Source organism: Rhinolophus hipposideros (genome assembly GCF_964194185.1).
Source record: "Rhinolophus hipposideros genome assembly, chromosome: 7".
Classification (NCBI taxonomy): domain Eukaryota; kingdom Metazoa; phylum Chordata; class Mammalia; order Chiroptera; family Rhinolophidae; genus Rhinolophus; species Rhinolophus hipposideros.
The window spans coordinates 6,265,687-6,292,008 of NC_138053.1; the positions used below are offsets into that span (position 1 = coordinate 6,265,687).

Sequence of the window (26,322 nt, forward strand, 5' to 3'; positions counted from 1 at the left end):
TCGAGAGTTTGAGTCACAAGGAAACCTCTTCATTTGAAGTCTGGAAACTAGGGGTGACCAGTTAGCTCAGTTGGTTAGAGTGGTGCTAATAACACCAAAGTTGCCGGTTCGATCCCTGCATGGGCTGGAGCTGCGCCCTCCTTAAAAAAATAATAATAAAAAAAAATAATAAGTTGTCACCCCAATAAACTTTGATTAAAAAAAATGTCTCTATAAAAATCAATCAATCACTCAATCAAGATTGGAAGCTAAAGTATGCTATTCAAATGCTCAATTATTACTCCTAAACCCATCTGATTGTTAAATGAATTTTTACATTTTTAACAGCTTTATCGAGGCATAATTTACATGCCAGAAAATTCACTTGTGTAGACTGCACACAATTCAGTGGGTTCTATTACAGTAAATTTACGGAGTTGTGCAACTATCACCACAATCTAATATTAGAACATTTCCATCACCCCCAAAAAGATTCCTCCCACCCATTTTCAGTCATTGCCTATTCCCACCCCCAACCCCAGGCAACCACTAAATTACTTTCTGTCTCTGCCTGCATTTTCTTAAAGTGAATTTTTATGTCTATGTTCTCTCAAAATAAAGCTTACCTGCATCATGGCTAGGTTCTTTAAATTGAAAACAAGTAAGTTCTGTGTAGTTCTGTGGCTATCTCCAGTGTCCTCTGGGACTCACAGCAGGTAAATCACACACCATTTGTGCTTGTTTCCTTCTCTGACTTCAAAGTTCTCTTGAGAATCAAATGAAAAAAATATATGTTAAAATGCAAATATACTTTCAAGTCATTCCTGTTTAAACCTCATGTGGCAAACAGAACTGTTTTCTGAACCTCACCAAAAATATCTTTTGTTTGGCTCAGATACCTTTTAAAAAGGGGAATTAGTAGCCAACATTAAAAAGCTAGGGACCTTTTCCCTGAAAATCAATTTTCAAGTTTTCTTGAGAAATCTGAAGATCCGGCCTCAGCGGCCCGTGTTCCCTGTTACAGCATTTTGCTGGAGCTGAGTGTCAGCTGTTCCTCTTTGCAGGGGTGGGTTACTCTCCAGTTAACCATGCCCCCCCCCACCTCTTTATCTGTCCTGTTTGTCATCATGCTGTTTTTCTAATGGTAGAGTTATGAGAAAAGTGAAATATTTCTTGTCTCTGTGTCTCTATCAAAAGTGGGAAAAAGAAAGATAGACCAAGAGGGCCGTGTATTTCAAGAAAAGTGGGAGAGAGCCTATTTCTTCGTGGAAGTGCAGAATATTCCTATGTGTTTAATATGCAAACAGAGTATGTCTGTGTCAAAAGAATACAACCTAAGACGCCATTATCAAACCAACCACAGTAAGCACTATGACCAGTATACTGAAAAGATGCGTGACGAGAAGCTTCATGAGCTGAAAATAGGACTCAGAAAATATCTCTTAGGGTCATCAGAAATTGTGTGTCCTGAGCAAAAACAAGTGTTTGGCAGTGTGAGTCCCAATGAAACAGCTGCCATGACTCCTGTGGAAGATGTGACTGGGAACTTATGGGAGAAGTTACGTGAAAAAATCAAATCATTTGTGGCATATTCTCTTGCAATTGATGAGATCACAGATATAAATAATACCACCCAGCTGGCCATATTCATCCGTGGCGTTGATGAGAATTTTGATGTGTCGGAAGAACTTCTGGATACGGTGCCCATGACAGGTACAAAATCTGGAAATGAGATATTTTTGCGTGTTGAGAAAAGTCTTAAAAAATTTAATATTGACTGGTCAAAATTAGTCAGTGTGGCCTCCACTGGCACTCCTGCCATGATAGATGGGAACAACGGACTTGTTACAAAACTTAGGTCCAAGGTGGCAATGATTTGCAAGGGCTCAGATCTGAAGTCGGTTTGCTGCATTATTCATCCAGAATCACTTTGCGCTCAAAAGTTAAAGATGGACCACGTCATGAATGTGGTCGTTAACTCCGTGAACTGGATATGCTCCCGTGGGCTGAACCACAGCGAGTTCACAACTTTGCTTTATGAACTGGACAGCCAATATGGCAGCCTTCTGTACTACACGGAGATCAAGTGGCTCAGTCGTGGGCTGGTGCTAAAGAGGTTTTTTGAATCGTTGGAAGAAATTGATTCCTTCATGTCATCCAGAGGAAAGCCCCTGCCTCAGCTGAGCTCTCAAGACTGGATCAAAGACTTGGCCTTCTTGGTCGACATGACAATGCATCTGAACACTTTGAACATATCTCTCCAAGGGCATTCGCAAATCGTTATGCAAATGTACGACTTGATTCGAGCCTTTCTGGCAAAACTGTGCCTTTGGGAAACCCATTTGGCAAGGAACAATCTGGCTCACTTTCCCACACTGAAATCGGTTTCCAGAAATGAAAGCGACGGTCTGAACTACATTCCCAAAATCGCGGAACTAAAGACTGAATTCCAGAAAAGGTTGTCTGATTTCAAACTCTATGAGAGTGAACTAACCCTGTTCAGCTCCCCTTTCTCCATGAAGATTGAGAGCGTTCCCGAAGCACTGCAGATGGAGGTTATTGATATTCAGTGCAACACGGTACTGAAGGCCAAGTACGACAAGGTGGGAATACCCGAATTCTACAAACACCTCTGGAGTAGCTACCCGAAATACAAACACCACTGTGCCAAGATTCTGTCCATGTTCGGGAGTACCTACATTTGTGAACAGCTGTTTTCCATTATGAAACTGAGTAAAACGAAATACTGCTCCCAACTAAAGGACTCACAGTGGGACTCTGTACTTCAGATCACCACGTGATGCAGAACACACTCCAGGCAACACCCCACAGGGGGTAAGACTAGAATCCTCTAGGCCCAAGGGATTGTGAGATGGGCAAGTGAATTATTAACTATTTCTGTTTTTCAGAGGTTTTTCCACGATGACTCGGAATTATAATTTGCAGTATCATACCTGTTTGTATGACATTTTATGCTTCACTGTAGTCCAGTAAAAATCAAGGTTTTCTTGTATTTCTAGTAGTTGGCTTTTCTTATGCTTGGCCTGTGTCACTCATTCGCATACCTGCTTGACCCCTGTAGGCACTGGGGCTGGCATCTTGAGGTTTAAATCAATCAACAGAGAACAGAGGGAGATAAACAAATGCGTGCATTCATTGAGGGGCACACATGCACATACATTTATCTCCCCCCCCTTTTGCATGCTGTCCCTTGTGATCCAACATGATGTCAAGTTTAAGGAGAGTCGACTGGAGACATATTGACAGACTGTAGTTGTCCTGTGTTATCAGCTTCTGCCGCCACACGATCCCAGAAAGATAGGACTTAAAATGGAAAACCCCCAAACAAATAACATTTGCCTCGAAAAGCAAAGAAAGTTAATTGAGATTTGGAGATTGTCTTTTTTTTTTTTGTAACTTTGTTTTAAAATAATTTCAAATTTACAGAGAAGTTGCAGAAATGAAAATAGTATAAAGAACATGTATATGCCTTTTAGCCAGATTCTCATAACATTTTACCCGTTTTATCACTTGTTTGTTCTCTCCCTCTCTTTCACGAGTATCCGTGTGTGTACAACATTGCCTGTAAGTGTATAAATGAATGTCTGAGTACCTATAACATGTATATAAACATCAGATGTGCATAATTTTTTTCTGAACCATTTGAGGGAAAGTTACATACATCATTTAAACCTAAATACTTTAGGGAGTATTTTCTAAGAATAGGGATATTCTCTTACATTACCAGGATTTAGTCACCAACTGCAGTAAATCGGACATTGATGCAATACTTTCTCTAGCTTACTGTTCGTACTCCAGTTTTGTCAGTTGACACAATAATGTCCTTTCCTTCATAGCATTTTTCCCCTGGAGGGTTGTGTTTGAAAGCATATATATGTATAGGTATATGTATAGGTGTATGTATGTATGTATGTATGTATGTATGTATATGTGTTCTCAGTCTCCATCACTGGAATTAGTGACCCAAAATTGTGAATACTTTCCAGGTTGAAAGAGTTAATCTGACTAAGGTGCAAAAAGGCTGAGAATCCTGACCCAATGACCCATTCAAAAAGCAATGGAGAGGAAGGCTTTGATAAAAGTGAAGGGAGGCTGCAGGTGGGAGAGACCAACCTCCAGGTGGTTACCTGCACAAGGCACCCAGCCCCAGCTGGAGCCTGAATGCATGTCCTTAGACACAGGGGACATGACCCAACTCCAGCCGTTCCTGTCATTGGGAGGTTGACTAGTTATAGGTGAGTCCCGCTAGCTCAGAGGCTCACTTCCTGGGGAAGGGATCCAGGATGGACTGGTTTATAATGGGCGTTGGGGGGACCTGCTCCTTGTGCACCAGAGCAGATGTGGATCCCGAATATCAGAGCAGGGGCCCTGCATCAAGCAGACTTGCCTGGGACTCCCAGCCCTCTTGGAATTGGGATCTCACATAATCTTCAAACAACCTGGCATGCCCAGCAGGAAAAGATTAGTCTCCTCATTTTATAGACAGGCGTCTGAGGCTCAGCATGGTTGAGCGGCCTGCCCCAGGCCACACACCCACTAGAGGAATCTTCAGGATTCATACCCAGGTCCACGTGACTCCGTGGTCTTCCTTTCCTAAGTGGCCACTGCCTGTCATGGAGACCTAGCGGGTGTCTGTTTTACAGCCTCAGCTCATCATCTCATGTGTATGCCACCCTGCTGTTAGCCCATTGGTGACAGGGACAGGACAGCAGGGTTCAGCCTGGGCTGCCTTCTTTTAACTGGACCATTCATGGGGTGCTTTGACTCAACTCCTAAGTCTCCTCGATTCCTTTACCCTGCAATGTGTGTTGGGACCAGGGTGGCTTGACCAGCAGTATCACTCATGTGACTGAGCCAAGACTGGGAGAAATGACTGAACGCGTGGGATGGTTTTCAGTAGTCATGGTGATGTGGTGTCTGCAAAGGGGAGCACTTAGGAGTGCTGTGGTCACAGAGATGGGGAGAGGCCCAGCCCAGGAGCTGGGGGCTGGATTTGGTGGATTCCTGTCAGTTCCTGGGGTGGGGGTGCACTGCATCTGTCCCAAGGCCCTGTCTTCCCATCCAGGGTGGGCAGAGGAAAGAGCTGAGCACTCCTCTCACACAGGACCCGGATGTGGGGCACTGCCGAGAGCTCTGGAAGCCAGGCCACAGCACACTTCCTTCTCCGAGCTTCCCGCAGTCACCGCCCAGCCCACCAGGACTCATGCACACATCATGAGCTCTGCGGTGTCGGGATAATGTAGTGGGTCCAGTAGGGCCTTGGATTCAGAAAGAAAAAAAAGGATGGTTCCACCTCCCAGTTCTGCCACCTACTTGCCCTATTAAACAAATCACTTCCATTTTCTGAGCCTTAGTTCCTTGTCTGTAAAATATCTACCTGACAGGGTTGTTCTCAGAACTAGAAACAATGTAAAGAACCCGGCACCATGGTTGGACTCAAGAAAACTGTCTGCACAGACAGTGCAGGCCTAGCTCAGACCTGGGTGCCTACAGGACATGCCCCCCCCACCCCCCCACCCCCGGGAGTTCACGTCTGTTTCCCTGTGCATGGCAGAGGCCTGCAGGGGTGTCCTCCTGACCTCGGGCACACCCACCACGCGGCCTCCACGCCAGCACAAGACCAGCCCCAGGGGACCAGAAATACAGAAAAACATGGGGGAAACGTTTGATCAGGGCTCTTTACCTTGAAAAAAGTGAAACTGAAAATTATGAAAAGTATTTTATACTGTGTTTACTTTTTTTAAAGTTATAATTGCAACTGAACAAGCAATGAGGTTGGGGTCACCTGGGGTTAATTTTTCCACAGCTTTGTATGACAGTCCTTGATGCTGAACTTTTCCAGCAAATAGGGTTCTGCAAAAGGAATTAAGGGCCCAGTGGTTTTCTCAAGTCCTCTCTCAATTATTTGATGGTCAGTTATTCTCTTGAGAAGTATCTGTCCCCTTGCGGATTTTCTGATTTTGCCTATCCTGATGTAGCCATTTCCCTCACAGGAGGAACAGCTGTCCATGCCATCCATGGCCTTCCTGACAAGCTGCACCTTTTGCAAGATTTGCAGCTCGTGTGCACCTTAGTGTCTTTGCATTTTGAGAAAGACCCACCAGCGATGCCTTTGAGTCCATGGGCTGGCAGTAATGGTGGGGTAAGGGGTGAGGATCTGTTTGCTTTTCTGCTCCTAACTGAGCAGGTTCTCCGAAGAAGCAAACGCGCCTCCTCCCTACATCTAAATAATTTTTTTGCCAACTAAGGTACACATACAAGGTCACACCGCCCTGACCCCCTGACCACGCACTATGTCCTCCCGTCTTCAGAACTGTTCTGCAGTGGGGCCAGAGTTTGAGCAGGCAGTTTCTGTCCAGACAAACGGCCAGCGGGGTCGGGAGTTCCTCTTGCATTTTGGCCTTGAGCAAACTTGATCTTGACCAAGGCCAGCGCAGTATGCAACCGGACCTCGGCTCTTAGCAACTTCCTCCCCAGCAAAGCAAACCGCCCGCAGTCCCGATTCTAGAAATACCCACAAGGACGAAGCCCAGCAACCCCCAACCCTGCCCCAACGGCGTCTCTGCAGAGCCTCTGTCCGCTGCAAGCAACATTTATTGAGGGTGGCGTGTAGCTAGGTGGGGCGGGCCCGGGACTGCCCTCGGCGTCCAGACCTCGGGCTCTATGCACACACACAGGATGGGTCGGGAGGGGGCGCCGGAGCCAGGGCGCCATCTGTGGTCTGAGCGCCGGCCTCACACAGCCGACGCCAGCTTCCGCCTGGTGCTCTCGCTGCAGCGGTTCAGGATGAGGTCCGCGCTGGGCCGCGGGGGCACCGCCGGCTGCGGCTTCGGGCGCTCGGTGTGCGGCTGCTCCTCTGCGGGCAGACGGCGGCCCCGTGAGAGGCCCCGCCTCTACGCGGCCTCTTGGCCCCGCCCCGCCCCGCCCCGCCCCCAGGCCCAGGCCCGCACTCACTCAGCGGGCCCCAGGCCCCCTGCCGCTCCGGCCGCGTCTGGCGGCGGCGCTGCTGCAGGAAGCGGACGCTGTTGCGCCGATAGGTGTCCTGGCTGATGCGCTTCCGTGATCGCTGGTGGATGCTGTGCGCATTGCGGATGGACGACCTGGGCCCAGCCGGGAGGGGCGGGGACGTGGGTCATCACCCGGGTGTCCCCGCTGCCCCCGCGCAGCCGCGTCCCTGCCCGCGGGGACTCGCATGGCCCCCCCTGGGGTCCAACGACTGGCCCGAGGCAGTGGACAGAGGCAGGGGGAGGTGGGAGAGGGGAAGCACTGCCTGAATGCCGCTGCCCTGCCCCGACGCGGGCCGCTGCGGTGCCGCAAAGCCCAGGTCCATTGCCCACCCCCTCGCCAGATTTCAGCCGGCCCCTACCCAGGAGGCCCTCCGGACTGCCACAGGGACCCACCCCCAAGGACTCAGGGCAGCAAGTGCCTTCACCTCCACCTCACGCCATGGCGCGGCGGGGGACGGGGGTGGGCATGTCCAGACTCAGACTCTGGATCCGGAGAGGGTGCTGACTCCCCAGCCAGGCTCGGAGCCCCGGCCCTGCCAATCCAGGACTGACAGAGGGAACCCGTGGTACACCCTCCTCAGCCCCGCCCAGTCCCCCAGCCCCAGGGACTCGCTCACCTGCGGGGCGGTGCTCCTCGGCTCTTGATCTGGCGTTGGGCCTGGGCTATGTCCTCCCCCGCCTTCTGCAGGTACATGGATGGGAAGTAGCCTGTGACGTCTTCTTTCCTGCAACAGAGACAGACGCCCCCGGCAGTGGGGAGATCAGGGCTCCCTTGACCGGGGTCAAGGCAGCCGGGAGGTTGCAGACACCTGGGATGGCCAACACCAGACCCTGCCCCTCTGGGCCTCAGTTTCCCCGTGGTGCAACACATAGGCCCTCCCAGCTGTGATACTGGGAAGGCGAGGAAATTAGCAGAGCCAGATCTCCCCAGAGACGTGTTTGCTGTACGATATCTGCAGTATTATATTTGTCCATTTTCCTTTTATGGTGATTGCCTTGTGTGTCCTAAGAAACCTTTGTCCAACTTCACATCACCAAGCTCTATGCTTTGTCCCAAAAGCCTTTTAGTTTTGGGTTTTGTGCTTGGTAAAACCTGTGATCCATCCCCCCAAAATGTGTATGGTGTGAGGTAGGGGGGTCTAGATTTTTTTTTTTCCTTATGGATCTCCATAAGGAATATCATTTGTTCCAACATCATTTGTTGAAGTTTTTCATTCTCACTATTATATCTGGGAGTGAAAAAGAACATTGCATAATACAAACTTCATTCAGTAAAACTGATTCTTCTTGCCTGGTGGGAGAATCACAAGAATATTCTCAGGGGTGCATGATGGGGATTAACTGAGTGTCGATCTAAAAGGCTGAGAAACTGTCTCAAAGCCTCCAGCCCAGGGCCATGCTGAGGATAGGTGTTGCGGCCACAAGTTTGCTGGGGTCACGGGCTGGCCCTGTGACCCAAGATGCTGAAAGCATGTGCAAGGACCTGGGGAGGCCTGGTGGCTCCAGGTAAATGGCTCTACAAGCCCTGGGATTCTACTTTCCCCAAAACTGGGGGGCGAAGAAGGAGTGGAATTAGTATTCCTAAATTCATTTGGAGGAATAAACAGAGGGGAATTGCAATGAAAGATTTAAAAGGATAAGGGATGACGGGTCTGTTCTACCAGTTATCAAACATAATTAATACAACAATTAGTTGCATTGCTGGAGAAGGAATAGATGGACTGGTCAGGGGAAGTGACCCCAAGTCACAAAGGAAAAATGTACCCACTCTGACAAGGACACTGAATCCAAGATGGTGGGATTAGCACTCATCCACTACCTCAGTGGAAACTGAGCCCAGACAGGGGCAGTGGTATACCCAGTGTCACACAGCCAAGTCAGCACTGAGCGCAAACAGGCCCTGCCCCGGGGCAGGCACAGTGCAGAGAGGTGGGGAGGGGTGCTCTCCTACCTGATGACCCACCAGCCGTCCAGGAGCTTATGAATGACCTCAATGGTTTCGCCCTGCTCCAAGGACATCTCATCCTCCAACATGGCAGTGTAGGTTTTGATGGTGACATAGGGCTCACCTGGTCCGAGGTGGGGAGAGAGGCACTGTGTGAGGGTCTATCCAGCACGAGTCTTGCCACCCCTCCTCTCCTCCGGGCCCGGGGCTTCCTCTAGCTGGTCCTTCTGGGTCCCTTTCTGCAGGTTCCTCCCAGCCAATTGTGGGGCACCCTGGAGTTCTGCCCTTTACCATTTGACCCAGGGGAGTTTGCCCGCTCCCACCCACCACCATCCCAACAAGCCGCCAGAAGTTCCCATGGCTGCAGAGACCTGGTCAGGCACCTAAATAAAGGAGTGGCTGGGTGGAAGTGTGGGAGTGCAGCACCCGTCTATGTGGCACCTGAGCCACTCAACTCCAGCCAACTGTTGGCATGTGGGGCTGTACACACCTTTCCAGTTTTTAAAGAGGAGCCATAAATCCACATAAAATTGTGAAACCTCCCCATTTTAAAATATGGGTAACCAATTCTAATTTTTTCAAACTCCGCAAGGACCCCAAGCAACCTGGAGGCTGCCAGTTTTCCCCTTCTAATCAGTGATGATGCTCCCTCCTCCAGGCAGCCCTCCTTCTTGAGCCTTAGGTCTGCTAACCATTCAGCGTTCTACTGGACCAGGCCCCAGGCTGACCTGATCACTCCCCACCTCTATCCCACCTCCTGGTGCCCTGTCCTGACCAAGGGCACCACCTCCCACCAGGGCCCGCAAGCCAGTCAGTCGGCCCAACATCCCTCTGCCAAGCCGCCCCCCCAAGTCTAACTTGCGGCATTTCAATATCCCTGGGCCCCTCCCACCCTTCCCCCCACAGCTCTACAGCCATGGAGGGCGGAGCGCACCTGCGTAGTTGGGGTCTGGGTCCTCCACCTCGTCAGGACTGTCCAGGGGCTCCAAGTAGGACGCAGGGACCCAGCCGCGCTTTGTCTTCATTTGACAGAACCACCAACCTGTGTCAGGGGTGTGGGGCGACCAGTCAGGTCGGGGCTGGCGGCCTCCCTCAGCCAGCAGGGCGGTGAGGGCCCTGGGACACTGCACCCCACAGCACAGTCACATACCCCCACACACAACCCCAGAATCCCAGTTCAGAGCCCACTTCACACACAGGATGAAGAGTTGGCCTGCCCACCCGAATAGGGGGACATGCTCCGACACAGGGTGACCCACAGTGTGGGAGGACAGTCAGGGCCCCACTGGGCCAGCCGCCGGAGGGGGCTTGTGGCCGTGAGCCAGGCAGCAAGGAAGGAAGGTCCCTGCAGGGCAGGGGGCTGACCGCTCTCGCTCTTCTCCACGACGTCCACCACGTCGCCTGTGGCCAGAGGCATCTCGGTGCGCGAGCTCTTCTCGTAGTCAGCAACGGCCCGGTATGTCTGCAGGATGATGGGGCCCGTGATGTCTGCGCAGAGGGGGGGCAGGGTAAGTGGACTGCGGGGGTGGGCCGCCTCCCTGGGGGCCCCGTGGGGCCACCGGAGCTGGAGCTGGCTCTGGCATCCCCGCCCCACCCAGCCGCAGACCGACCGGGCGTTTAGTGAGCGCCTAGAGTCACATCCTTTTTCTCATCTGAGGGGGTTAGTGAGCAGGCCTCCTCAACATTAATCAATGTGCACAAATCACCCAGGAAATCATGCAGAAAGGAGGTTCTACTTCTATCGGTGGGACCCAAGAATCTGCATTTCCAACCAGTCCCCAGGTGACGCTACTGCTGCTGTGTGTTATGGGCTGAATTGTGTCCCTCCCCCCACCTCCACCCCCAGAATTCACACATTGAAGCCCTAACACTCAGTACCTTAGAATCTGACTGTATTGTGAGATAGAGCCTTTAAGGAGATGATTAAGGTTAAATGAGGTCACGAGGGTGGGGTCTGATCCACCAGGACCAGGGTCCTTAAAAGAAGCGGGAGAGACACCAGGGCTGTGTGTGCACAGAGGAGAGGCCAGGTGAGGACACAGTGAGAAGGCAGCCTCTGTAAATCAGGATGAGAGGCCTCGGCAGAAACCAGCCCTGCCACACCTTGACCTCAGACTCCCAGCCTCTAGAATGTGAGAAATAAATGTCTGTTGTGTAAGCCGCCCAGCCTGTGGTATTTGTTATGGAAGCTGGCCCAAGCTGGCTAAGATACTGCTGGTCCCTGGACCACACTGTGAGCGACCCAGAGTACTGTCCTGGGCACCCCACTGACTGGTTGAAATCCTGCTCCACATTTAGTAGCCATGTGACCCTTGGTGAGTCCCAGCTGAAATCAAACCTCAATGTGTCCAGCTGTGAAATGGGGATCACAGCACAACAGTACCTGTTTCATATTGTTATAAAGATGATTATGTGCGTTAATACACGGAAAACATTTAAAATAGTGCCTGGCACAGACTGAGCGCTCAGTAAGTGTTAGGTAGTATTATGAACAGTTATCGTGCAATAAAGATGAGACACTGCCATGCCCCCGTGGCACTCCTGAAGGCCACCTCTGCCCCTAAACCTGTTTGTTCAGTGAGTCACAGCACCGTCCAGGGGCTGTGTTGGCCTCTGCAGCCGTGGAGACCAGGGAAGTGCCTTCGTCTTCTAGGAGCTCCCTTCACTGGCCAGTGACACCCAAAGATCCCAAGTCTTTAGTACGGCCACCAACACCCCGCACACCCCATGCTCGGGTCCCTGATCACGTCACAGTCCCTTAGGGTGACCAGCACTGGCTGCCCCTGGCCCTCACCTGCAGCATTACTCTTGCCATCTTTAGGCACCAGGTATGTCTCCGGCTTTTTCACCCTGCAGGAGAGAAGTCAGGGTTAGATGCTCGGCTTCCCACGGGGGAACGGGACATTCCTAGTGGACCTACAGAAGGACTCCCCACAGGAAAAGGAGTGTGGGAAATGGGGGCCACTAGCAAGGAAAGGGAATTGGGGATGACAGGGCGGCAGCTCAGCGACCAGAGGAGGGGCTGTGCCTCCTGCATACGCCAATGAGAAGGTGCCGGCTGTTGAAGAGAGCAAGGGCCTCCTCCCCCAGCTGGATAGAGTGAAGCACTGGGCCTGGGCAAGGCTCCTGCCAGCTCCCGGGCCAGCCCCCTTCTGGTGGCTGGAGAGAGCAGCCACCGGGGCGTGGGCACCCTGCCATCCTGGCTGACGGGAGCTGCCCTTCCCTGCAGCAGGGGTGCGTTCAGGGGTCAATACGGACTGGCGGGGTGATGCTGTGTCTATGGAAGCCCGGTCCTCTGGTCTCCCCCACACTCAGTGACCAGACAGGGACAGAGAGAGGGACCTGTTCAGGCCACGCCCCTGAGATCTCACTCAGCCTCTCAGATGCCTTCCACCCAGGGCCATGAGGACAGCAGAACCCTGGGGCAGCGGCAGGCAGAGAATGAGGTGACAAAAGGGAGTCAGGGGCCTGAGATGTGCTCAGCAATCAACAGGGGCCGCCCGACCTCCACATCCTCTTGGGGACACGCACTTTACTGTCTGTCAGGGCTCTCTACACTCTCCATGGCAGCCAGGACTGCACTGGCCCTCACCACCCCATCACACATGGGAGAACTGCTTTCAGAAGGCTTTCGGAGCGCCGGCCTAGAGTGCCTTCCCTGGCACCATGAGGCTCAGAGGGGTCCAGGTGGAGACTTGGAAGGATGCCGGGTGGTTCCAGGTCACAGGGGCCGGGTTGGAAACCTTGTTTCCCGCCTGGGAGCTTCAGTCTCTTCTGTAACAAGGGGACAGCCCCACCCCCCCACCCCCCCACCCCCCCACCCCCCCACCCCACCCCCCGCGCCCAGGGTGCGGCTTGCCAGCCCATTTCCTCTCCCGCCTGCCTGGGAGCAGGAGGAGCGGCCCACTCACTGGCTGTCCGTGGGGAGCTTGAGGTCCTCTGGCCGCACCTTGAAGAAGTCCAGGACGAGCGGGCAGCGGGAGATCTTGACCGGCAGGCCCATGAGTGCACTGCAGTACTCGGTGAGCGTGCCCTGGCGGCTCTCGGCTGCCCGCTGCCCGTCAAACCACCGCGGCGCTGACCGGACCGGGGAGGGGCACCAGAGCATCAGTGAGCACATTCTCCAGGCCAAGTCCAAGAAGGGGTGGGGGTGAAGGGGGCAGCGTGGGGGGCAGGTGTGGGGAGCCAGGCCAGGTGACCCGGCCCAGGTGACACAGTGTCTCACCTGGCAGGTGGGGGATGACCCTGCTCTCTGGGCTGATGTCCCCCGCCTCGATGGGAAACATTTCCTTTAAGGTTTTCTAGACAGAAAAGGACACGTGAAAGAATAATCTTTATTACAACACCGTAAAAACACAAAATTGGGAATGACCTAACTATCCTTCTAATTGCTTGGGCTAGAAACTTCGGTGGCGTCCGTGATTCCTTTCTTTCTCTCCCACCTCACATCTAAGCCACCAGCAAATCCTTTTGGTTCTCCTGCCAATACCTCCCCATAACCTGACCCTTCTCAGTACCCCCACTGCCACCATCCGGGTCTGAGCTTCCACAAGGCCTGGATTTTACAACCTTTTTCTGTCGCTCCCCCTTCCACGATTTCCTGTCCTCAATCCAGCACCCAGAGGGATGCTCTTAAAACCTCAAGTGGATTCTGTCCTTCGTCTGCTCAGAACCCTCCCTGCCTCTCGACTCGCTCTGAGTGGAAGCCAAAGGCCTCACGTTGGTCTGCAAGGCCCCACAAAACATGCCTCTGCCATCTCACGCACCCTCCACCACAACTCTCCGTGTTCCCTCTGCTCTAGCCACCCTTAAACATGGCAGACCTGCTCCTGCCTCAGAGCCTTTGCACTTGCTACTCCCATTCTTCCCCCACATCTTTGTCTTTCCCTTTCTTCAAATCTTTGCTCAGATATCACCCCATTGGTGAACCTTCTCCCTGACAGTTGCCCACCCTTACTCAGTCCTCCCCTCGCCCCACTGCTTTATTTTTCTCCATAGTTCTAATGACCACCTAACACACTATATAAATTACTTTTTTTTTTGTCTATTATCCTGATTCCTCGACTAGAACTTAAGGTCTACAAGGGAGGGCAAGGATTTGTATCTGTTGTTTGTGCTCTCATCACCTTCAGCATTGTTTCCTGCTCACCAAATAGAAAGTGCCTGGTACTTAATTGGCGCTCAATAAATAGTTGTTGAATGAATGAGTCCACCAACTGATAAAACGGGCTAATCCTACAATGGAATAACCCAGAATAGTTTAAAGTGATGAGAAGGAGCCGCACACCTATCAGCAAGGACAGGTCTCAGAAACGTAACCTAGTGACGGTAATAAGACAGAGAAGGAAGCCAGTGGCACACTGATGGCTGTTATACAGACCACATAAAATACACACGTAACACTAGTGCATATTGTTCGTGTGTGTGTGTGTGTGTGTGTGTGTGTGTGTGTGCAGTCACCTAGGGTAGAAGCTGGGACAGGGTGTGGGGTGAAGGGAGACTTCCATTTCCTTTGTAATGTTTTATTTCCCTTATCTTAAAAAGCACTTGTAGCAAATGGCCCAGTGACATCAGCTGTGATCCCAGGTGTGGGGAGTGCAGGGCTGGTTAGAATCTTCTTTGCATTTATCTGCATTTCGCTTTAAATTTCTCACACAAGAGAAATGCAGGAAGTCTCACCGTCCAAGATGCCCTCCCTGGTGAAGGAGGGCCCGTTTGGCTTTTGTGGACCCTCCGTCCACCTGACCCTGGAATCAACAGCCAAGCTCTACACACCATGACCCCAGTGACCAGCCTCAATTCTCTAACCAGTCGCTGGTGTGGGGACCCTATGGGATTTTAGGGCCTATAGGATTTGCTCATGTCAACCTTGGTGACAGCAGGCACCTGGCAGCACAAAGGAGAGGACCTGATTTATTGGGTGTCTGAATTATCAATCCTCCTTCTGATCCACCAGTGGCCCTCACCAGGCCAGTGACCATCAAGCTCCTAGGACGACCATGGTGGTGACACTGGCCAGGCTGCCCCCTGCGGGGACAGAACAGGTGTGCCCCTAAAGAATGCCCCTTTGAATCATCTATAATTTTCTTCATCCTGTGTTCTTGCCACATTTCCCAAACATGCCAGACAGGTGTCTGTCTACCTGACCGCTTATTTTATTGCCTATAGTCAACCGGTCTGTCAAAATTACATTTTGACTTGGGTGGAGTGTCACTTCTTTCATCCCAGGCAAAATTGTTTTCTCTATGCTCCTCCAGCTCTTTGTTTTATAAAACTGTAACCGTGTTTACCTTATATTTTTGTATATCATGATATCTATGGCTATGTCTTTGACTAGATTGTAAGCTTTTTGAAAGAATTTTCATTCATCACTTGTTTCTTTGACAATGTAATAATCATGCAATAAATATTTAGATGAATATTTTTGGGGAAAAAAAAGAATGCTCCTTTGAGTTCATGTTGAATGGACAGTTTCTGTGTGAGAAGATGAACATGGTTTAGAGGTGGTGGCGGTGAGCATTCCATGACATTGTGAATATACTTCATGTCACCGAGTTATACACTTAAAATGGTAAATTTATGTTATACATATTTTACCACAATAAAAAATACATTAAGTAAAATGATTTTTAAAGTTAAAAATGCCCCCTTAACTGTGCGCTGGTGGTGGGGAGACTCCAGGTGCCTCAGCTCCCAGGCAGCCCCTGGGTCACTCTGCTCCCCAAAAGCAGAGCTGGGTGTGGCGTTCCCTCCCTGACTCCCACCCCACTGGGCACTCACGTGAAACTCATAGATCTCGGTGAACCGCCGGTAGACCACCTTCTCGGACAGGTCCTGCCACTTCACCAGGAACATGTAGACCTGGGGGGCAGCCGGGGAGAGAGGACCTCATTAGCTTCCAAGGGGGCCTTGCCATGCACCTGGGCAGCCCCCCACCCCCGGTGGAAGCCTGAAGGACTGGGGGAGGGGGCCGAGAGCACTTTTCTGCTGCAACCTGGGCCATGGAAATGGCACGAACTTAATGGACCCAGAGTGGTCACTCTCCAGCTTTTGGACCCAAGGCAAGATAATTGGTTTCTCTCATATTAATTCAAATTCCTCAGTTGGAGATAGAAGTAGGACCTCACCCTAGGGCTAGTATGAGAGTTACAGGTGATAAAATACAGACAGGGCTGGGCTCAGACAAGAACTCAGTAAGGTATTATATGGTTCCATTTATGTGAAATGTCCCGTATAGACAAGTCTGTAGAGACAGAAAGGAGATTAGTAGTTGCCAGGAACTGGGGCTGGAGTTGGGGTGGGGAATGAGGAAAAATCATTAGTGGTACAGGGTCTCTTTTAGGGTGATGAAATCTTCTAAAACTGATTGTAGAACTCTGAATATACTAAAAGCCACTGAATTGTACACTTACATAGGTGAGCTGTAAGGTATGAGAATTATATCTCAGTAAAGCCATTATTATTTTTGTTTTAAAAACAGAACTCAGTAAAGAAAAATAAACCTGCAAAATAGCTAGGAGAATACTACTCAGCCACGAAAAGGAACAAAGTGCTGATATACACAACAACACGGATGAATGTCAAAAGCATTAGGAAAAGACGTCGATCACCAAAGGCCACACACTGTGTGATTCCATATCCATGACATTCGACACAAAGTACAACTAATTTAAGGTGGAAAAAAATCAGAACAGCGGTTGCCTGTGGGGGATAGGGGAGGAATGAGGGGTGTGAGGGAATGTTCTGGAGCGATGGTGGTAATGTCCTATATCTTGATGAGGGTTGGGGTGACATGGAGACATGCACCATCAAAACTCAGCAAACGTATCTCATTTCATGTAAATTTTACATAAAAAGAGAAAAAACTAGAAACAAATACTAAACCCTAGTGATGTGCATTCTGAAGTACGAAGGCAAAGTGTGCTGAGTTTTGCAATTTGCTTTAAAATGCACCAAAATTAAGACAGATTGGTGGATGGATAGAGCTACGTGATTAAGCAAGTATAGGAAAATGTTAACAGTAGACTCTCGATAGTGGGTATATGAGTGGTTGGCTTGGGGGGAGTTGTTTTGTTTTGTTTGTAATATTCTTTCAACTTTGTTGTAACTCTTTGTTTGAAACTTTTCAAAATAAAATCTTGGGAAATAAAAAGAACAGTTACTAATGGATACAAGGTTTCTTTGAGGATGATAAAAATGTTCTAAAACTTAGGTTATGGTGATAGTTAGACAACTTGGTAAATATACCAAAAATCATCTTGCACGTTAAATGGGTGATGTATTTGGTGTGTAAATTACGTCAATAAAGCTGTTTAAAAGAAAGAATATGATGAACTTCAGGCAACTTTCATAATACACTACATGATTCTAATGTTAATGATTAAATATGAATGTTCTAATTCAGATCTCAGACCAACGGGGTCAACAAACTTTTTCTGGAGCAAGAAAGTAAATACTTCAGGCTCTGCAGGCTCTCTAGTGTTTGCCCCAACAACCCAACTCTATCATTTTAGCATAAAAATACCATATACAATATGTAGATAATAGGCATGGGGAGAAAATAATAGCTAGGAAATCCTAAAAAATGAAGAAGTACGTGGGAGACTATCCCTATCAGATAGTAAAACAGACAATAAAACCTTTATCATTAAAAACAGTGTGCTTCTCACTGGTTAGCTATTATTTGAAAACACAGAAAACAGAAAAAACAAGTGCTGTCAAAGATGTAGAGAAATGGGAATACTTGTGCATTGGTATTAGAAATGTATAATGGGGCAGTGGCTATGGAAAACAATGTGGCAGTTCCTCGAAAAAAATAAACATATATCATATAATCCAGCAATTCCATTTCTGGGTATACACCCAAAATAAATGAAAACAGGGTCTTGAAGAGATGTTTGTACCCCCATGTTCACAGCAGCATTACTCACAATAACTAAAAAAGTGGAAGTAAGCCAAGTGTCCATCAGCAGATGAGTGGATAGACACAATGTGGTATGAACATACAATGGAATTTCTTCAGCCTTCAAAAGGAAGAAAATTCTGACAGATGCTACAATATGCATGAAACTTGAAAACAGCATGCTAAGTGAAGTAAGGCAGACACAAAAGGATAAATGTATGATTTCATAAGTATGACATACCTAAAACAGTCAAATTCAAAGACAGAAAATGGAATGGTGGTTACCAGGGACTTGGGTGGGGCTCATGGGGAGTTAGTGTTTAGGTACAGAGTTTCAGTGGATGGTGGGGATGGGTGCACAACACTGTGAGTGTACTTAATTCTACTGAGCTTACACTTAAAAATGGTGAAGATGCTAAATTTCATTATGTACATTTTATCACAATAATTTAAAAAAACAGCAGTGTGGTACTATTAAAAAAACTGGTACAAAATAGAAAATCTAGAAATAGATCAAGTACATATTAGATCAAGTACAAATTTAGGATATGATAAAAGTGGCATCTCAAATCACAGAAGTAAAAGTGGGCTTTGGTGTTGGGCCGGCCGGTGGCTCAGGTTCTTGGAGCTCCACGCTCCTTACGCCGAAGGCTGCTGGTTCGATTCCCACATGGGCCAGTGCCAGGTGGTTCAATTGGTTGGAGCCCGGGCTCTCACCCACAAGGTTGCCGGGTTCGACTCCTTGATTCCCGACTTCCGCAAGGGTTGGTGGGCTGCTGCGTCCCCTGCAACTAAGATTGAACATGGCACCTTGAGCTGAGCTGCCGCTGAGCTCCCGGATGGCTCAGTTGGCTGGAGTGCGTCCTCTCAACCACAAGGTTGCCGATTTGACTCCCGCAAGGGATGGTGGCCCCCTGCAACTAAGATTGAAAGGACAACAACTTGACTTGGAAAAAAGTCCTGGAAGTGCACATTGTTCCCCAATAAAGTCCTGTTCCCCTTCCCCAAATAATAAATAAATAAATAAATAAATAAATAAATAAATAAATAAATAAATAAATAATTGGTGTTGGGATAACTTTCTAACCTTTTAGGAAAAGATAAAATTGGATTGGTTTCTCCCACCACACAGCACTATAAACTCCAAGTGGATCAGAGATCTAAATGAAAAAATCAAAACCATGTAACAGCAAGTGAAACTGGGTCTGAATACTGAAACCAGGTGGCCCCTGATGGATCTCACACTGAAACCAGATCATGATAGGTTTTATTTGTTTTGTTTTGTTTTGTTTTTTCTTCAGTGTTTTTCAGCAGATAACATCAGTGCTAGAACTAACTGGATCAAACTGGGCCCGGAGGCTTGAGCAGGCGCAGTGAGCCGCCCAGGAGCCTAAGCTGACCTCAGGAGCATAACAGAACAAGGTTCTTGGAACTCAAGGAACCGAGGTGCTGCTGTTTGCCACCTGGAACCCTTTAAGAAGCGAGAGGTCCATCAGTAAGGAAGAGCCTGTGCCTAGATCAAATATGGACACATAATAGGACTGACCAGTAAAACTCTGCCAGAGTGAAATTACTTAGCTCTGTCATGCCCTCTTTCACATTCCTTACCTTGGATCGCTTAGTTCCAAGACTATCCATTCAGACCCCCTGAATTAGAATTAATGAATATGCATGGCTCCTCTTCTCCTTATTCTTAAATTTGCTTCAAATCTATTTGGGGAGATGGATTTGGGCTTTTTTCCTATCTCCTCATCCAGCTGCCTCAGGAATAAAACCTGATTTTTTCTAAGGAAAACCTGTTGCTTCAGAATCTGGCCTCTCTGTATGTGACAGGCAAAGGACCCATCAACTTTGGTCAGTGACACAAGAAGGAAACATGGATATATGGAAAGATGTTCTAACTGACTCAGAACCGAAAGGCAATAAGATATTGCTATTTCAAATACATTATATTTTTTTCAAACTTTTGCATATAAAACCATAAGCAAAGCCAAAACACAAATGATAAACTAGGAGAAATTATTTGCAATACATATCACAGATACAAGGTTAATGCTCCATTTATACATATGTATATGAAACTTTTTTAAACTTTGAAGGAAAAAAGACAAAAAATCTGATAGAAAAATGAACAAAAGGCATGAACAGACAGTTCATTGCAAACACATATATATGTAACCCTTAAACATACAAAGAGGTGTTCAACTTTATTCACAAATACAGGATGATTAGGTAATTGCAAATTAGTGAAAACAATCTAAATGGTTATTTAAAGAAAAAATGGCACAGTCACACAATCGAATATTATAAAGATGATGGAAAAAAAAGAGAGACAATGAATTAATTTGGAGGGAACTCCAGGATATTGTAGGAAAATGAAAAAAAAGCACATATAATATGTCACCTGGTTTGTTATCTGTGTGTAGTAAAGAAGGAGTAATAAGAAAATATTCATATATATGTGCATATATATATATATATACTTATTTTTGCAAAGAGAAATACAGAAAAGATGAACAAGAATGAGTCTTTGAGTATATTTTTTACAAAGTTTTGATATCTGATCATGTGTGAATATTTTATATATTAAAAAATAAACTTAAATCAACAGGGAGGGGTTTCCCATCCAAGATGGCAGTGTAGGAACACACTGAACTCACCTCCTCCCAGGAGCACATAGAATTTACACCTACAGACAGAGCAATTTCCCCTGAAGAAGAACCCAGGGCTGACTGAACAGCTTCTGCACAACAAACAAGAGGCCACACAGAAACAGGTAGGGCAGCTGAAGACATGGCACTGTGGGCACCGCACCCCAGGGCACCTTGCAGCCAGAGTGCACTCACCTACCCTGGGGCACAGCAGGGAACTCAGTGGTTTAAAGACATCTAGGCTATACGGGAGGGGAATCCATTTACTAACCCGAGCCCGAGAGCATCTGCCACGTGGGAGAGGAGCTGTGGGAACTTTCTCCAGAGTTGGAGGCACCAGAGTCGCACCATTTGCAGCCCTCACCCTCTCCCTTGATGGCAAGGGCAGGAGCTTGAGCAGGGGCTCTAACCGCGCAGGCTAAAGCTGTCCCAGTGCGCCCCAGGCCCATGGCTGCCCACTGCTTGCTCCTGGGACTCCTCCTCCTCGGCCTGCTCCAGCTCCAGCTTCCAGCTGGCCTGCCAAGGCAGCCCAGTGCTGCTTGCCCCAGGGACTCTCCTCAGCTTCACACCTGCCCCAGCTACAGTTCCCGCCCAGGTGCGCTTATCCCCAGGCCTTCCTACAGACCATGCCCCTTCAGCTCCAGGCCCCGGTAGGGCCTGCCCCCAGGACTACCTGAAGCCTGAGCCTGCTCCAGCTACAACTCCAGCCGGCCTGCCAAGGCAGTCCAGGAGCAGCTTGCCCCCGGAACTTCCCTTGGCTGGTACCCATTCCAGCACAGCTCCAGGTCCCAATGAAGCTTGCTCCAGGAACTCCCTTTGGCCCACAAGCTCCAGCTCCAGCTTCAGCTCTAGCTGGCCTGCCAAAAACACCCAACAGATGCAGTCTACAAAGGGGTAGATCCTACACAAGGCCACTCCTTCAGGACCCAGACAGGTTACTGTTTTGCCTAATTCATAGAAACAGAAAGACAGCCAACATGAGCAGACAGACAAACATGTTCCAAACGAAAAATCAGGACAAAACCCCAGATAAAGAACTAAATGAAATAGACATAAACAATCTTTCAGATAAACAGTTCAAAATACTGGTTAGAAGGCTGCCCAATGAACTCAGGAGAATAGATGAACTCAGTGAGAACTTTAACAGACAGAAACTATAAGAGCGAACCAGCCAGAAATGAAGAATACGCTAGAGGGAATCAACCTTAGATTAGTAGATGCAGAACAATCCGAAAACTGGAAGACGAGGAGTGGAAATCACCCAATTGAAACAGTAAAAAGAAAAAAGAATTTTAAAAAATGAGGATAGTTTAAGTGGCCACTGGGACATTCTAACATTTGAATCACAGGGGTCCCAGAAGGAGAAGAGAGAGAGAAAGGGACAGAAACCCATGTAAAGAATAATGGTTTAAAAACTTCCCCAACCTGGTGAAGGAAATAGACATCCAAGTCCAGGAAAGAAGCCAAACAAGATGAGCTCAAAGAGGCCCACACCAAGGCACATCATTAAAACACCAAGGGTTACATCAGCAAGGTGTTTTTTTTTTTTTTAACTTCAAAGTCAAAAACAAACAAATAAACTTAATTGTATCAAATGAGTAACAACCATGTTAAAGAAAAATGGAAAAGAATCCAAATAACTTCTAGCTACAGTACTTTCACTCTCCTCAGTCTAAAGATAAAAGGACCAAACCAACTGAAAAAAAACCTTAAATTTGACTTAATAGGTTAGTAGGTTTATTAATAGTGGTGTGAGTGTAGTAATTCTGAAACAACTTTATGTAAATTGTAGAATTGAGCAAAGGAGTAAATATATTGATTTTGTTGGGAGCCAGGCTTCTCATAGTGAGAGAAAGGAGCTACAAATAGAAAATGGTGAAAGGCAAGAATGATGTGTAATGGCTATTTTCCCCAGTCTGTCCACTGAAAGGACATGAGCAATGACATCTCAGTGGCAACGAGCACACCTAGCTTCCAGATCTCAGGTTCTAATATCATTCCTCACTAACAAGAACCAGGGGTCCTTAGTGAAATGGTTGAGTCCAGGGCTGGGGCTGGGAGAGTAAGCCTGGGCCATCTTGTGCCAGAAGTAAGAAAGTACTCAAAGAATGACAGGCACAGAAGGCAGCTTGAAGGAGCTCCCATTGACCAAACCGGGGCAATCCGAGCATCAAAATAAGTAATGATAGTAATGCATTAGCACCCATTGAATAAAATCAGAATCCATATCTACAGAAATAAATAAATAAATACATAAATACATAAATAAATGAGAAGGAAAGACCCTTATGGTGAAACGTTAACTAATAAATGCAGAAGGAATGAAGAGTTTAAAAATCACTATTTGGCAAACATTATAGTAATTTGATTCGGGCAAGAGCCACCAATTTACTGTAAGGAACAGGATATTCACAGAGCTTCATATAATCTCCCCACAGGTTAGTGGTAAATTAAAAAGGTGAAAACAGTAACGTTACAGTAAGGAAACTTGGAGGTCATGTCCAGCATATGGTGATCATTGCCTGCCACCTGATAGGATCAGTGAGAAGAACGTGGTGTCACTTCTGGGGTATTGCTGCCACCCATGCATAACCTGCATCTAAGGAAGTAGCAGACAAGTCCAAATCGAGGGACATTCTACAGAATAACTGACTCCATCTCTTCAAAATGTCAAACTTGAGAAGGACAAAGAAAGACTCCTTAAGATTGATCCGGATGAAGGAAGGCTGAAGAGACAAGACAAGTGAATGCAACAAGTGATCTGGAATTGGATCCTGGACCTGAAAAGTTCCTACTGCAGAGGGCAGGGAGGACAGTGGGTGAGATCTGAATAAAGCCTGTGGGTTGGGTGACAGTGTTTTATCAGTGTTACTTTACTGATTTTTGCACATTCACATTGTGGTTATGTAAGAGAATGTCCTTGATTTTAAGAAATACACACCAAAGTATTTAGAGGTTAAGACACACATTGCCTCCAACTTACTCTCCAATGTTTCAGAAAATTTATATTCAGAGCAAGAAAGGAGTGGGGGGGGGAGAGAAAGAGAGAGAGAGAGAGAAATATATGGTGGGGTGGCTATGTCTGGGCAGACAGTTCCCCAGCCCCCCATGGGCAGGTGGGGGACTTTTTTGGGCCCCGTGGGGTGTCACCTGCTGGAGGGGATAGACTCTCACGTAACTGACTCAACGGGCAGCTGGGGGAACAGAGCGCCCGCCGCCCGCCGCCCTTCCGGAGGGGCGCGCCCTGAGAGCTGGACGGTCGGGGTGCTACGGGGGGGGGGGGGGGGCGCGCCCTGAGAGCTGGACGGTCGGGGTGCTACGGGGGGGGGTGGCGCGCCCTGAGAGCTGGACGGTCGGGGTGCTACGGGGGGGGGGGCGCGCCCTGAGAGCTGGACGGTCGGGGTGCTACGGGGGGGGGTGGCGCGCCCTGAGAGCTGGACGGTCGGGGTGCTACGGGGGGGGGGCGCGCCCTGAGAGCTGGACGGTCGGGGTGCTACGGGGGGGGGCGCGCCCTGAGAGCTGGACGGTCGGGGTGCTACGGGGGGGGGGGGCGCGCCCTGAGAGCTGGACGGTCGGGGTGCTACGGGGGGGGGTGGCGCGCCCTGAGAGCTGGACGGTCGGGGTGCTACGGGGGGGGGGGCGCGCCCTGAGAGCTGGACGGTCGGGGTGCTACGGGGGGGGGTGGCGCGCCCTGAGAGCTGGACGGTCGGGGTGCTACGGGGGGGGGGCGCGCCCTGAGAGCTGGATGGTCGGGGTGCTACGGGGGGGGGGCGCGCCCTGAGAGCTGGACGGTCGGGGTGCTACGGGGGGGGCGCGCCCTGAGAGCTGGACGGTCGGGGTGCTACGGGGGGGGGCGCGCCCTGAGAGCTGGATGGTCGGGGTGCTACGGGGGGGGCGCGCCCTGAGAGCTGGACGGTCGGGGTGCTACGGGGGGGGGGGCGCGCCCTGCACGTGCGGGCTGGCCGCCTGCGGGGCAGGGCCCAGGGCGCCCCGGGGCCGGGGCGCGAGGTGGCTGGCGGCCCGGGCGCCGGGGGCGCACCCACTGCACACCCACCCGGATCGGCCGACTGAGGCCCAGAGACCGGGAACCATTTGCCCACGATCCCGCGCCTCCAACGTCAGCCGTCCAGGGAGCCCGAGTCTCGGGCGGGGGTCCTGGGGGGGCGGAGGTCCTGGGGGCGGCGAGACCAGGGCGTGTGGCACCGCGCCCCGCGGCCGCTCGGCTACTCACGTAGTGCTGGCTGGGGACGAAGCGCTTCTCAAAGCCCAGGAGGGCGATGTGGCGGATGAAGGCGTCCCCCATGGTGGGGCTGTGCGCGCGCGGCCTCGCTTCTCGGGGAGCTCCCAGCTGGGCCTTAAATGGGCCAGAAAGAGGAAGTCACTGCTGTTGCGGCCGGGCTGGGGGCAGGAGGGGTCAGGAGGGCCCAGAAAGGGCTTCCTTCTTTCAGTTTCTGGGACTCACTAGGCATCCACAGCGTGTTACCCTCGTCCTCCCCGTGGCCTACAAGGCCCATCTGCCACCCCTCGCCTCGTGGCTCCCTCTCCCACCACTGGCCTCTCTGCTGCCCCACTTCAGGGCCTTTGGCCTCTGGCTCCACTTAGGCCATTTATCCCACAGATCCCCAACTTCCTCCCTCATTTTCTCCAGGTTTCTGCTCAAATGGCACCTCCCCTGTGAGGCCTTCCATGATAACCACACATAACATAGTAAAACGTTGTGCCTCCCGGTGTCCCTTTTCTGTTTTTATTCAGAGCATGTATCATAACTGGCCTCGTACCTATTTTATTTTTTTAATGTCTCTCCTTCCCACAGTGTGAGCCCGCTTAAGAGCAAGGGCTTGGCCTGTTTGGGCACCAGTGGGCCCTCCATGAATGTCCGGATAGTGAGTGCAGGGTTCACTGAGTGAAGGAAAGAAGGCCCCATGCAGCGCGTGCAAGCGTTAGGTGCACTTCCGCGGTGTGCCCGCCTGCCTGAGAGCCAGCGGCAGCGGGGACAGACTTTCTGACCAGATCAAATCTTGATCAAAGAATGAATCAGAGCTGACTCAGTTTCCTTCGGAGTGAAATGGGATCACTATTTACAGAATGGGATCACTCTGTCCAGAAGGGAATTTGGGAGGGACAGTTGCAGAGGGGAGCAGCATGCTGGAACAGAGGCTGGGCCTCTCTCACTAAAGCCTGGAGCCCTAGGGCCAGGCAGATGCAGGCCTGGGAGGCTCAGAGGTTATAGAGCTGGTCATAGGTCACACAGCAGGTGTCCCAGACCCAGGCAGTCAGGCTGCAGGCTCCGGTGGGCGGGGCCAGTTTGTAGTTCAGATGGGCAGATTGCAAGATGGAGAGACATGGCAAAGGCACTCAGAGCCATGGGTCCCCCTGAACTATGGGGGCAAGGGTTGGCATCTGGTTCAGAATGATTTGCTTGGCAGCGCCCCTTCAGTCACTGCTGCCCCTCCCACCCCACCTGCAGGTCATCAGCCCTGGGCATAGAATTAACCCTTGGTCATTCGCAGAATGTAAATGAATTTACGAGACTCTACAAGACTAAGAAAAGATTTATTGAAAGTAAAAAGAGGAAAAGAACTGAAAACCCAGAAATAAAGCCACAGAAATATGGGCAGGTAATTTTCAGCAAAGGAACCAAAAACATACAATGGAGAAAAGACAGCCACTTTAATAAACGGTGCTGGGAGAATTGGAAAGCCACGTGCAAAAGAATGAAATGACTGCTATCTTCACCATGTGCCAAAATTAACTCAAAATAGATCAACGGCCTAAACATAAGACCTGACACAGTAAACTGCATAGAAGAAAACATAG

The 26,322-nt window shown here is 49.7% G+C and overlaps 2 protein-coding genes across 6 annotated transcripts in view; one reads left to right on the forward strand and one right to left on the reverse strand.

The window, feature by feature from the left end:
* The window catches only part of GTF2IRD2B (GTF2I repeat domain containing 2B), a 360,110-nt gene extending 357,118 nt beyond the window's left edge, over window positions 1-2,992 (forward strand). For all 3 annotated transcript variants that reach the window (XM_081053361.1, XM_081053360.1, XM_081053362.1), the window contains one exon: window positions 1,177-2,992. In XM_081053361.1, coding sequence (XP_080909487.1) covers window positions 1,177-2,780 — 1,604 coding nt within the window. In that variant the 3' untranslated portion in view covers window positions 2,781-2,992. The remainder of the gene's footprint in view (window positions 1-1,176) is intronic.
* On the reverse strand, window positions 546-24,858 carry NCF1 (neutrophil cytosolic factor 1). 3 transcript variants are annotated; one of them, XM_081053363.1, is made up of 13 exons: window positions 24,737-24,832; window positions 18,572-18,645; window positions 17,883-18,036; window positions 15,733-15,813; window positions 13,178-13,253; window positions 12,864-13,029; window positions 11,747-11,802; window positions 10,318-10,440; window positions 9,887-9,994; window positions 8,959-9,076; window positions 7,625-7,732; window positions 6,955-7,100; window positions 5,709-6,856 (listed from the first exon to the last, which is right to left on the reverse strand). In XM_081053363.1, exons 1-13 carry the CDS (start codon window positions 24,806-24,808, stop codon window positions 6,735-6,737), a joined length of 1,404 nt encoding a protein of 467 aa, XP_080909489.1. In that variant the 5' UTR covers window positions 24,809-24,832; the 3' UTR covers window positions 5,709-6,734. The 3 variants fall into 3 exon arrangements, with proteins under 3 accessions (XP_080909491.1, XP_080909489.1, XP_080909490.1); XM_081053365.1 differs by lacking the exons at window positions 5,709-6,856; window positions 17,883-18,036; window positions 18,572-18,645 and adding an exon at window positions 546-745 and having other exon boundaries at window positions 24,737-24,858; XM_081053364.1 differs by lacking the exons at window positions 17,883-18,036; window positions 18,572-18,645 and having other exon boundaries at window positions 24,737-24,858.
* Between the last annotated feature and the right edge of the window lie 1,464 nt (window positions 24,859-26,322).

Bases quoted from the DNA above. Each gene is read 5' to 3' on its own strand.
- NCF1 (XM_081053363.1), bottom strand. From the start codon at position 24,808: ATGGGGGACGCCTTCATCCGCCACATCGCCCTCCTGGGCTTTGAGAAG. The intron at 11,803-12,863 runs GTGAGTGGGCCG...TCTCTCCTGCAG, and splicing joins AAGCTCCCCACGGACAGCCA to GGTGAAAAAGCCGGAGACAT. The intron at 10,441-11,746 runs GTGAGGGCCAGG...CCCTCTGCGCAG, and splicing joins TGGCAAGAGTAATGCTGCAG to ACATCACGGGCCCCATCATC.